This window comes from Tachysurus fulvidraco, chromosome 17 (genome assembly GCF_022655615.1).
Source record: "Tachysurus fulvidraco isolate hzauxx_2018 chromosome 17, HZAU_PFXX_2.0, whole genome shotgun sequence".
NCBI classification, from domain to species: Eukaryota; Metazoa; Chordata; class Actinopteri; order Siluriformes; family Bagridae; genus Tachysurus; species Tachysurus fulvidraco.
Genome location: NC_062534.1, coordinates 23,244,494 through 23,257,501, shown reverse-complemented (window position 1 = coordinate 23,257,501; position 13,008 = coordinate 23,244,494). Strand labels below are relative to the sequence as shown.

At 39.2% G+C, this 13,008-nt stretch overlaps 1 protein-coding gene across 1 annotated transcript in view; it reads left to right on the top strand.

Annotated features, from left to right (window-relative positions):
• LOC113635944 (cyclic nucleotide-gated cation channel beta-1-like) overlaps positions 1 to 10,958 on the top strand; it is a 28,681-nt gene extending 17,723 nt beyond the window's left edge. The window contains 17 exon segments of the mRNA XM_047802250.1: positions 15 to 47; positions 491 to 589; positions 1,576 to 1,730; positions 2,667 to 2,864; positions 2,977 to 3,185; positions 3,292 to 3,342; positions 3,431 to 3,517; positions 4,441 to 4,505; positions 5,646 to 5,768; positions 6,516 to 6,657; positions 7,658 to 7,817; positions 8,001 to 8,098; positions 8,518 to 8,601; positions 9,299 to 9,417; positions 9,507 to 9,653; positions 9,740 to 9,932; positions 10,080 to 10,958. Of these exon segments, the coding sequence (XP_047658206.1) occupies positions 15 to 47; positions 491 to 589; positions 1,576 to 1,730; positions 2,667 to 2,864; positions 2,977 to 3,185; positions 3,292 to 3,342; positions 3,431 to 3,517; positions 4,441 to 4,505; positions 5,646 to 5,768; positions 6,516 to 6,657; positions 7,658 to 7,817; positions 8,001 to 8,098; positions 8,518 to 8,601; positions 9,299 to 9,417; positions 9,507 to 9,653; positions 9,740 to 9,932; positions 10,080 to 10,292 (2,176 nt within the window). The 3' untranslated portion in view covers positions 10,293 to 10,958.
• Positions 10,959 to 13,008: the final 2,050 nt, after the last annotated feature.

Genomic DNA, 13,008 nt, shown 5'->3' with positions numbered 1-13,008 from the left:
TATGCTGGTGCAAGGGAAAGAAAGCCACAAACTATTTGGACGAAAATGTAAGAAGCTTAATATGATTTATTTTCCTGCTTCATCTCATCGACCCAAACTCATAAAAAGTCTTTTGATGTGTCTTGTGTGTGACGAGCATTTTATCCCACCCTCATTCCACTTCTGCATCTATTCACATTCGTGCAGCTGAAAATCAGGGTTTAATATGACCGAACACGATATAACGTTATTGTTTCTATAGTAACGGCTCATTTACGGGGATTGTTTGGAGGACGTGACACATCATTTATAAGAATAAACAAACTGTTTTTATTAAACGAGTTAAACAAGTAACATCCTGGAAAGAAAACGTGCAAGGAGTCTCCTGTATTAGAGCTAATCTAACAATAATTAATCATATACATTAATTAAGATTACAACATTAATAGTTTAACATTTAAACAATGTATGTTATCTTGTTTTTTTGCCATTGTATGGTATTTTGTGACAGAAAGAAGCTGTATTCTTCAGGAGACGAGGAAGATGAGGAGCTGGAGACGGCAGTCAGGGCCTGGCCAAGCCAAAGCAGCATCACCAGCGCCGATGACGCGTAAGCGAGAATAGCATATCAACTGAGCACCAGATGTTTAAATAAGTATCTATAAAACAGAGAGCTGTGAGAGAGGCGTGTCTAAACAGCTCCACCAAGCTCCTTTAAGACGTCCGGCCAGAAGCACCGACGATCATCTCAGAGGAATGTCTGGAAAAATGTCTTTGTGGTGTTATTATGAAAGTGTTACAGGAGAGCTGCTAAAATCTGCTGAAACTATAGTTTAGCTCTTTTATATTTACAGTATAGCGTGATGCTTTCCTGTTAGTCTTTGGAACCTAACACGCTAACAGAGATTAGGCAGATTCTTATTTCTAAATATCATTAAACATTAAAATAAATAAAAATTCCCAGAGGAACAAAGAACTTGCAGTGGTTCTAGATCTAGATAAATATAGCATTGATATTTTAATAGATAGATAGATAGATAGATAGATAGATAGATAGATAGATAGATAGATAGATAGATAGATAGATAGATAGATAGATAGATAGATAGATAGATAGATAGATAGATTGATTGATTGATTCTTTTGAGAATTTTGTGGAGAGTTAATACATAGATAAAAATATATGGGTGGATGGATGGACAAATGAATGGGGGAATGAATGGGTAGATACGGAGATGGTTAGATATTGGAAGTATTCAGTGCTCAAATATTTGCATGTGCTTGACACATTTGACACAAGAACATTGCTTTCTTTAGATTGTAAAGAGTGTTTATGATTTATTGGATGTTACTTGGAACTCTCTCTAATGGAGAAAACCTAAAGATGGATGGATGGGTTTTAAAAGGTTCTGCTGCTACTCCAGAAAGATGGATGGATGGATGAGTTGGATTTTAAAAGGCTCTGTTGCTACTCCAGAAAATATGTACTTTTAGACGTAAGGACATTGAAGATAGATAGATAGAGATGTATAGTGTATTGATATTCCAGCAGGCTTACGTGTGCTCTACTCTTAGCTTTATGTGTCACTCTGACAGCCTGAAGGAGCGTCCATCATCGACCGCCAGCCAGGCCAGCACAATGGTGAACGAACGTCTGCAAGAGCTGGTCAAACTGTTTAAAGAAAGAACGGAGCGTGCCAAGGAGAAACTCATCGATCCTGACGAATTAGATGACGAGACATCGACTGCCAGTGAGCTCGAACTTCTACAACCTTTTTACAAGGTTCCTGAATGGCATAATTGTCTCAGGATAATTGACCGTACACTTTGGGTCTGCTGCCGATCGTTGAATTAGCAATGATCGCAAACATTTCTGACTAGAATCATTCACTGACAGCAAAGTTGTGTTTCCTCATGGTATGTAACAACCACACAGCTAGCAGGTAGCAACTATACATGAGTCGATGTGTAATGTAACCTAGCGCTAAAACTTCTTAATCCAGTTTCTGAACTCAGAATACAGATGGAAAGAAACAGACTGATTAAAAACAAAAAATTCATCGAAAATATATATTGTCTCCTTAATTATAACAGTTAATGAAAATTTGTAGGAGTTGTAGCTATGTTTAAACAACATTCCTAATCCTGAAAAATTCCACGATGAATGGGGGGGGGGGTCTCAAATGACCTAGTTAGTCAAATAAGAACTTAGTTTAATAATGTATGATCCTAATTTTCAGAGAACGGATGCATCCAGCAGGGGCAAAATCCGGACCCAAGTGCAGGAATAGCAAAGACAAAGAAGGGAATTTGTTTAAAAATGACAGAACTACAAACATAAGGAAACACTTGGGGAAAAAATGGGTAACTAAAAGACAAAATTACAAAAAAAACAAAAAAAAAAACAAGGACACAAGACAGCAGGTAAAAATAGGGGAGGTAATTTGAGGGGAGGAACGGGATAAGGATCGGGTGGGGCAAACACACATAAGGAACAAAAGCTAAACAAAAGCAAATGGCACAAAACATAAACAAACATAGCCTGAACGCCCCCTGGTGTTCTGTCAGAGAATTGTCCAAGCCATTCGCAACACTAAAATGTTGCATGAATAATTATAATCAATGCTCAACAGACTTTTCTGCATAAAAAGTAAGGTACATAAACAGCTATTTGTAACTTATCCCAGCTCCTGCAGCACCTCCACCTCCTCCATCTGAGCCTCAGAAGGAACCAGAGCCAGTTGATGAGAATCAGCCTGCTCCTACTGAACAGGAAGATGAACAGGAAGCATATATCAAACTGCTGTGCTTCAAGGTGAAGCCTCAGTCCAGAATCGGTCACCTGATTCGGTACCGCTTCCCATCCAGCATTGACCCATTCACCAGTGAGTCCCTGCCCCCCTTCTGCTTTTCAACCACTTTTCTGGACTTTAATATGCTGTTGGTTGTTCCACAGTATACACAGCAACTGTCCGGTCTAATGTTTCGTGTTTGTAGATCTAGGCTACGTCCTGTGGCTCTTTTTAGTCACTTTAGCCTGGAACTGGAATGTCTGGATGATCCCGGTGCGCTGGGCTTTCCGCTACGATGTCAAGGGCTCACTTTACCTCTGGTTGCTCGCTGACTACCTGTGCGACACCATTTACATCCTGGATGTCCTGCTCTTCCAGCCGCGCCTGCAGTTTATCCGCGGAGGCGATATAGTCGTATGTGACATTTTGGAAAATTCGCAGCTAGCAAGACTTTGAATTGGACAATGCTGAACTGAATATGACACTCACACTCACATCCGTTTCTATTTTATTTGTCTAGAGTGACAAAAAGGAAATGAGAGCCCATTACATGAAAGATCTGCGATTTAAGGTACAAGCAGATCTTTGTCTGTTACTCTGCTCTGTCTTTACTGACATCCATTATTATGGCAGTTGAGGTTTTTTTTTATCTATTTCAGCTGGACGTGGTCAGCCTTCTTCCCCTGGAGTTCTTCTACTTCATAGATGGAGTAAAACCTCTTCTCCGCTGCCCACGGTTACTAAAGGCAAGCCTCAAATTTTAATCCACCCTGTAAACACAATTTACTACAATTTACGCACTACTTAAAGGCAATTTTTGAAAGCCAATGTCGACATTTGAAGTCACTAACGCCCCTAACCCAAATGGGTCCCACCCCTGTATTTATAGCTCCGCCCACAGATACATATGCAACCCAGGCAAATAATGGTAAGAAACGTGTCTTTATCATAGCTGAAGGGAAGAACAATACGATTGCAGATAAACAAACAAGCAAAAATGACACACAAGCATAATCATGTAAAGGACAAAGGCATATATTAGTTCTGTGTAACAAAGCAAAACCAACGTTACTCACCTATCGAGAAGGAAAAAAGCTCCTCGGCGTCTTAAGTAAAGTCGGCCACATATTCACAGGTCGGAGTTTCCCGAGTCAATAACTCCTGAGCTAAACGCTGTTACTACACAAAACGCGGTTGTAGCTGCCTCTCTACATTACTACGATAGAAAAGAGGTGTTATTTGTGTAGTAACAGCGTTTAGCTCAGGAGTTATTGACTCGGGAAACTCCAACCTGTGAATATGTGGCCAACTTCCTGCTCCTTCAGTTCTCTCCAGCGCTGGAAAGCTGATCCTATATTAACACGTCCTACTTCTTGCCTAATCATAAGCCTTTCTTCGTCTTCTTTCTTTGTTTTTATCCTCCATGTCGATGTTAAACCCGCTTTCTGCTAACGTCACACATGCGCACTGAACACTCTCTCCGCCGCATATTGACAAGCCCCGCCCGCTCCTGCTCATTGGCTACATGTTTGTTTTGATTTTTGTTTTGATTTTTGTTTATTATTCGGCCCGACTCAGTTTTCTGAAGCATTTCTCAAAAATCTGAGACCCCACCTTTAAAAGACAAAATGCAGACTTATTTGCTCCTGTCTTTCTTTCTGTGTTTCAGATTTTGTCTTTCTTTGAGTTTAACACACGTCTGGAAGCCATTTTGACCAAAGCCTATGTCTACAGGTTAGCACAAACATGCACTTGGCCATGTGGAGGTACATTTTCATACTGTATGTAAGGAATAAAACGGTTATCAAACGATCACCAGGAAGGTGCACATTTGTTTACTTTTACAGCATTTGGCAGGTGTCTTTATCCAGACCAACATTACAGAAGGTCTTTTTTTGTTTGAAGAATACATCAATCTTGCTTCACTAGGTCACAGACTAAAATAATACAATCAGTCTGAAAACTGTTTGGAGGAAATAGAGCAAGATAAAGCACATAGCCAGCAATGGTTGTGCTACTTTATGTAGTTAAGCAGGATAAGCAAGGTCTACAGACATCACCACCCTGGAGATGAATATCCCACTATTTAAGTATTCCAGTAATAGAACCAAAAATATTTTACCACTTAGCCGTAAATGTTTTATGTCTTTTATACGAACATATGGTAGCTTGTGAGGGATGTGGGGGATGAGATGGCAGAGGGGATGTGGGGGGTGAGATGGCAGGGGAGATGTGGTAGCCTAGTGGCTACGGCGTTGGACCACTGTTCAGAAGGTTGCAAGCTCAAATCCCAGGTTGCTACTAAGCTGCTACTTCCGGGCCCCCGAGCAAGGACCAAGAAATGCCATAAATGTAAACAATCTCTGGAAAAACAAGTTAGATGTTTTACATTATAGTATCTTTATACAGCATTTCCTCACTTTATCTTAAAGTTAATAAGCTTGTCATGTTATTAAGACACTGCAAGGCCTTAACTCGTCTGTCTTGAGGATGTTCCTGTGGAAAAACTTCTGATTGTTCGAAAGTTACTAAGCGTTTCCGTAAATGTTCAATTAGCGGATGGGGACATGATATATTTTCTAACGTTTCTTATTATAATAATAACAATATTATTATTATTATTATTATTATTATTATTATTATTATTATTATTATTATTATTATTATTAAGATTAGATGAGATTATTTGAGCTTCCTTTATACAATTCTCTGTAAATTTGTTACTCGTAGAAATAATCATAATTAGATTTGAGAAGCTCATAAACGTAAACCTGTAATTTGTAGCTACTGCTGTAAAACACCATTAAACCCCCGACCAATCAGAATCAAGAATTCACCACTAACTTCCCCTATCCGCCTCTTTTCTGATCTCAGAGTGATTCGTACCACCAGCTACCTTCTGTACTCGCTCCACGTTAATGCCTGTCTCTATTACTGGATGTCGACTTTGCAAGGCCTCAAATCTACTGCCTGGGTGTACAATGGAGAGGGCAACGAGTAAGTGTTTATTATTCTTTAATTGCTGTCTTTTGTATCATTAGTTTGATTGTGTGTAACATAGGTGATGATTTTTACCCAAAAAATGTTACACATATTTAAAATCTATATTAAAGAGCAAAATATGACCTTGGATTTATTTAGAATTTTTTTCAAACATTTGAATTATTATTATTATTATTATAAAATATTTATTTTATTATACTTAACCATTTTCACAATAGTACTGGATTTGGTCCTAGTTGCATTTTCTAATATATAATATATAACAATGAAAATAAAATAAAAAGACCCTTAATTTATTATTTGTTTATTAATATAATTCTTTATTAAAATATTAGTTATTAATAGCAGGAGTAGACAATGTAACTTTACTGTAACTGTAACTTTGGAAAAGGAATTACATTTAACAATATTAATTGTTTTTTTTTTAAATGTAAGTTTTTAGTTAGTATTCTGAAAAAAAATATTAATTGAATTGTTTTGTTTTTTTTAATTGATCTGTTTTTCTTACACGTGATATCACTCAGAAGTAGCACGACAGGCACAATACAAAAAAAAGTGATCTTTTCCCAAATGTTTTGGTTTTTCCTCATTTAATCTTTGACTAAATGTATTATTTATTCATTAATATCGCATGTATTTTTTATCATAACACTGATACGTACATACTGACCTTCCTAACGTGTAGATCTAACATCTCCTGCATCCCCCCACCCCTTACCCACCCCCATCCCCACCCACCAGATACATCCGTTGTTTCTACTTTGCTGTAAAGACTCTGATCACTATCGGTGGACTGCCGGAACCGACCGTACTAGGAGAGTATATATTTCAGCTCGTCAACTACTTCACTGGCGTATTCGCCTTCTCCATCATGATCGGACAGGTACACGGGTTCTCCTCATCATATACCTCAGTGCTGTTCAATCCTCCTGTCTGATTGGTCAGCGGGTGCTGATATAATCTCTATAATAGGTTTATAGTAATGCACTTGGGATAATATGATCGTTTCCATAGTAACGGAATATTTCCAAGAACCTGATCTGTGCGGCAGATTGTTCGCATCGTCTAAGATTAACTAAATATATAGATATATATATATTAAAAAAATTATAAAAACGCAGTTAAAGGAAAAGGTTTACTTGTTGAGGAAACTCTAGTGTTGATCACAGTAAAAGGTAAAGCTGGAAATTTAAGTAATACCAGAGAGTCTAAAGAATCTAAAACTTTATACAGTAGCATGCTGTAACATATAGTTGAGATTATAAGCCTTCAAACAAAGATTTAGCAGAATTAAGTCGTGTTAAATAAATAAATAAATAAATAAATAAATAATAGGTATCATAAATATTGTATAATTTAAACTGAATAAGCTATTTCACACCGTACATTAAGAGCTGTGGGGGTGTAAACTTTTGAACACGATGATCAGCATAAATTATTCTTTTTTTCTTCTGGGAAGCATGTACATATTTCATTTAGCTTCTGACAGGCAGTATACAAAATGTAAAAATAAGACTTTTATGCAAACTAATATACACCGATCATCCTGTTCAAAAGTTTACACCCCCTGTGAATTATAGACTTTGTTCTCTTTTATATTATAAATGATTAACATTTTCCATATTCCGCAAACCTGAGACCTGATATCAGGAAAGAAATGAAAAGTAATTATAAATGTGTAAAAAGCGCAGTGAGTCGTTTGGTAATGTGAAGAAGACGTGGTTTTTTGGGTTTATCTTCATCTTCAGCTTCATCGCACCTCCTTGAATCGTTGTTGTGTTTAAAAACCTGTAAAAACTTGTGTAATTTATTCATTCCATACACCAAGGTAACTTGTTAGTTTAGATGCCGAATAAAACCGATCGATTTCTGACGTGCTGTAGATGAGAGACGTGGTGGGAGCTGCGACGGCTGATCAGACACATTACCGCTCATGTATGGACAGCACAGTGAAGTACATGGGCTCGAACCGCATCCCCAAAGAGGTGCAGCACCGGGTAAAGACCTGGTACAACTATACGTGGCAGTCTCAGGGCATGCTGGGTAAGATTTTCAGTTCTCATAGAGCATAAACTCAGGTCAGGTCATCAGGAGCTGAGAGACCATGAAATTTATGAGTTAATGGGAATGTGGCCTTTTTAAAGGCATCATACTGGCTCTGATTTTATTGGATCGCTAAACATGGTGCCATTACTTTAGCTAACGTTTTTATAATCCTGTATGTAGATGAAGAGGAGCTGCTCGTGCAGTTGCCAGACAAGATGAGGCTCGACATAGCAGTGGACGTGAATTACTCGATTGTCAGCAAAGTGCCACTGTTTGAGGTATAAACACTTTTTTTTACAACTTAAAGGTGCAGTTTGTAATGTTTAAAATAGTTCCTATCTCTGTATTAATCATATTATTGTAAGCATACCTCAGAAATCTGTAACTTACAATGTTGCCATGTGGGGGATCTGGATAGTTTTTCCACTTAAGACCTTTTTTTAAGTGGATTTTTCTGGCCCTGAAATGACCGCCGAGCACAAGCAGAAAAAATTCCACTCCACTCGTCTGCAAAGTGAGCATACTGTAGTTTCACTCGAAGAGAATATGATGTCAAATGTTAGCATGTAAAATAACAAACTGCATCTTTAAAAAAAAATTCTGTATCTACTATGACTATATACAGGATTGTGCTCTACATATCCTTATGTATTGTATCTCCTGATGGTTTTTCGTGTTATTCTTTTCTTTATGTCAGGGCTGCGACAGGCAGATGATCTACGACATGCTGAAAAGGCTCAGATCAGTCGTGTACCTTCCCGGAGACTACGTCTGCAAAAAGGTTCGGTGTGCTTAGCGTTTAACGAGGAGATTTTATTTACAATTCGTCATTGTGTTTGCTGTTTCACTAAGAAAAGTAGATTCAACTCATCAGAACATAAAGAAAGTAAATATAAATATATAGAGTCCAGTACATGGAAATGATTTATCTTAAAGCAGCAATAACAGAGCAACGTGATGATTCATTCATTCATTCATTTTCTACCGCTTATCCGAACTTCTCGGGTCACGGGGAGCCTGTGCCTATCTCAGGCGTCATCGGGCATCGAGGCAGGATACACCCTGGACGGAGTGCCAACCCATCGCAGGGCACACACACACTCTCATTCACTCACACACTACTACACACTCAACCTACCATGCATGTCTTTGGATCGGGGAGGAAACCGGAGTACCCGGAGGAAACCCCCGAGGCACGAGGAGAACATGCAAACTCCACACACACAAGGTGGAGGCGAGAATCGAACCCCCAACCCTAAGGTGTGAGACAAACGTGTTAACCACTAAGCCACCGTGTCCCCCGTGACGTGATGATGAGATATAAAAAGATATAGAATACGATATAATTCTTTAATATGTAAGGAAAAGTCTAAACACCAGAGAAAGAAACACCAGGTTGTTGCCTTTTTTTTTTTTTACTTTTTCTAGGATAAAAGGTGAAGTTACTGGAAACTGTGTATTTTATGTTCTTGATTTAGGGTGAAGTAGGTCGAGAGATGTACATCATAAAGTCAGGCGAGGTTCAGGTGGTTGGTGGTCCAGACGGAAAGACTATATTTGTGACTCTAAAAGCAGGATCTGTGTTTGGTGAAATCAGGTAAAAAAAAAAATGGTGGTCTTCTTTCATACGTATCAGTGTTTACCGAAGCTGACGTGTTTCTGCTTTTCTGTCTCTTCACATCGAAGCTTGTTATCGGTAGGAGGCGGAAACCGGAGAACCGCCAACGTCATAGCGCACGGCTTTGCTAATCTCTTCATTTTGGACAAGAAAGGCCTCAACGAAATCCTGGTGCACTATCCCGAGTCCCAGAAACTGCTCCGCAGGAAAGCAAAGTGAGACATGACGAGTCTATTTTTCAGAGTGTGTCAGTTGGGTAGTGCTGCTGATACTGATGCTATAGTTTCTGTGTGTCATGAAGGAAAATGCTGGCAGATAAGAAGCCAGAGAAAAAGACCGAGGAGGAGAAGGAGCCTGTGCGGGTGATTCCGCCGCGAGCAGAAACGCCTAAACTGTTAAAGGCAGCGATGGAAATGACTGAGAAATCAGGCCTTCGAGGAACACTGGCCAAGCTGAAGGGAAAAAAGAATAACAAGTCTAGTGTTTCATTGCAGGTACAAACACACACACACACACACACACACACACACACACAGCCCATTTCTTATTAAAGCTACAAGCGGCTTCCCGTATTCAGTACTCCACTGCAACCCTCAGATTCTCTGACCTTTAAGCCACTGTTTCTTCTTTCCACCGTCCAGCCATCCATCTGTTCCTCGGCGCTTCCTGGCTCTCCGATCATGAGGCAGCACTCAGAGCAAGAAGCCGATGTTCTCTCTCAGATCTCCGACAGCACCATACACGGACCACCCATCAGCCCGTCCGGCCTCGAAGATGAAAGCCGCTCAGCGCTCGAAGGACCGGCGCTAACCGAGAGGACAATAGAGGGGAAGGACAAGACAGACGACGAGTAACGCTATAGGGTCATGAGGTAACGGTCGTGTGAAGGGTCATCTGGGTCATGTTCCTGATAAGAGGCTGGATGGAATAACATTTATTTATTTATTCCCATAAGATTATTTGACAGGTGAATTTTGAAGGGAACTTTCACACAAAAAAATTATTCGCACCAATATACTGTACAAATTAACTTACTTGGAATTCTTAAAAGAAGGCGAAGGTTGGAGTTGGTTTAAATAAAACCCTAATCTAGACCCAAACCCTGACTGTAGCCATCTGAGCTCCTGTATCCTGTATATTAAGACAGTTAACAATTAATTTAATCCTAATTCAATTTAATCTTAAAACATCCATCTATCAGCATTACATTTGTTCTTTGAGGCTTTAAATTTTGTTAGAATTTGTTAGAGTTGTCTCCCTGCGCACGTTCCATGTGAAGTGACTTCTTTATATCTGGAATACTTACTTTGGAATATTTGGTCTGTGGTTTTCCTCATTTTTAAGGTTAAATGTAACACTCTTAAAGCTGAATTGCCCAGAAATGAATGGTTTCAAGGGGGCATGGTGGCTTAGTGGTTAGCACGTTCGCCTCACACCTCCAGGGTTGGGGGTTCGATTCCCACCTCTGCCTTGTGTGTGTGGAGTTTGCCTGTTCTCCCCGTGCCTCGGGGGTTTCCTCCGGGTACTCCGGTTTCCTCCCCCGGTCCAAAGACATGCATGGTAGGTTGATTGGCATCTCTGGAAAATTGTCCGTAGTGTGAATGATTGTGTGCGTGAATGAGAGTGTGTGTGTGCCCTGTGATGGGTTGGCACTCCGTCCAGGGTGTATCCTGCCTCGATGCCCAATGACAGGCTCCCCGTGACCCGAGGTAGTTCGGATAAGCTGTAGAAGATGAAGACTGGTTTCATTATGGAAACCACACAAGCATGTGGGGAATTAAATGATCTGTATAAAAAGATGTTTATAATTATATCATTTAATATGAATTATTTTCACTCATCTATCATTTGTATCAACTCCAGTTGAGATCCAGCATGATGGTTTTTAACTTTATAGGGGAAAAGTGTTCAATTTTGATGTTTTAGTTTATTTATTTATTTATTTATTTATTTATTTATTTATTTATTCATTTACATAGTCCAGTCCAGTTGCAAGGTTTAAACTTTGCCTGTCTGTGCATCATCCATCTATGTGCCTTAATGAACCCCGATCACTGTCGAGTTCCTGCACACCTTCACATCCTCCCTAAAGGAAAAGTAAAAATGGCAAAAGATATCTTTACAAATGGATGATTCTTACAGGATTTTACAGAAAATTGATTTTAAAGAAAGACCTTTAAGCACCATTAAGGACAATCTCAGCTTAATAAAGGTATGAGACAAGAAAGCATTTCACATGTCACTGAGGAGGAACGATGTACGCTGACTGTGGTGTGAACCTCCAGCAGACTTTCCTACTTTATAACCTCCAGATGTTGCCTGTTGCTCTTATATTCGACTGACAGACGGCCGTTAAGAGAGAATCATGTAGAAGAGTTTTATAACAAGGAACACATGGTGGGAACGTTGCCTTTTTTTCGCATCTCCTTTAGGTCAATTTTGGTGCATTTATTTATTTATTTGTTTGTTTGTTTGTTTGTTTGTTTGTTTCTCTTTTGTGTGTCCGTGAGAACGTTAAGGATATTTTTTTAAAATCATAAATTGCACAAATAATATTTTAGCAAATAAAAATCTCCCTAAATGTCCCTTTATTAGCTTTTTTTTTCCTGTCGACAGATCATTTTACTCGTTTTACACACTTATGCATTTATTTCTCAGTTGTGTATATTTCTTATGTGACAATCTCATAATGAGAAATTTGACTCAAGATAGATCTTTTTTTAGCGGTGTTGGCAACCGCATGTGCAGAAATGATTCTCAAACAGTTCGATTATTATTTTAGATAGTCATCTATAACTTGTGTGTCATCTCTACTTCTTTGATTATGTATTTCATTTTGTAGTCGCTTGTGATGTAAGAGGACATTTTAAAAATATTTTATATAAGTGTATATACAGTATATATATATATATATATATAACACCGTGTACGTTACGTACTGCCCAGTAGACGAAACATCCAACCAGCGATGTATGCACTGCCTGATATATAGATTTTATTAATAAAACACTGTTCTTATATGAATTTGTCATTATATTGTATTTCAATAAATAGTTAATAATGAATGTTATTACCTCAAATGTCGTACGTGTTTTCTTTTCTTCTGAGAAATTTGTACTGTACGGACTCGTATCTTCCTTTCTGGGTTCTGGGTATAAAATGTTAAATGCTATACAATGAATCATTACAAATTTTTATGCATTATAAATCAATTGGGAGGCACGGTGGGTAACACGTTCGCCTCACACCTCCAGGGTCGGGGTTCGATTCCCGCCTCCTCCTTGTGTGTGCGGAGTTTGCATGTTCTCCCCGTGCCTCGGGGGTTTCCTCCGGGTACTCCGGTTTCCTCCCCCCGGTCCAAAGACATGCATGGTAGGTTGATTGGCATCTCTGGAAAATTGTCCGTAGTGTGTGAGTGTGTGAGTGAATGAGAGTGTGTGTGTGCCCTGTGATGGGTTGGCACTCCGTCCAGGGTGTATCCTGCCTCGATGCCCGATGGCCCCTGAGATAGGCACAGGCTCCCCGTGACCCGAGGTAGTTCAGATAAAGCGGTAGAAAATGAGTGAGTGA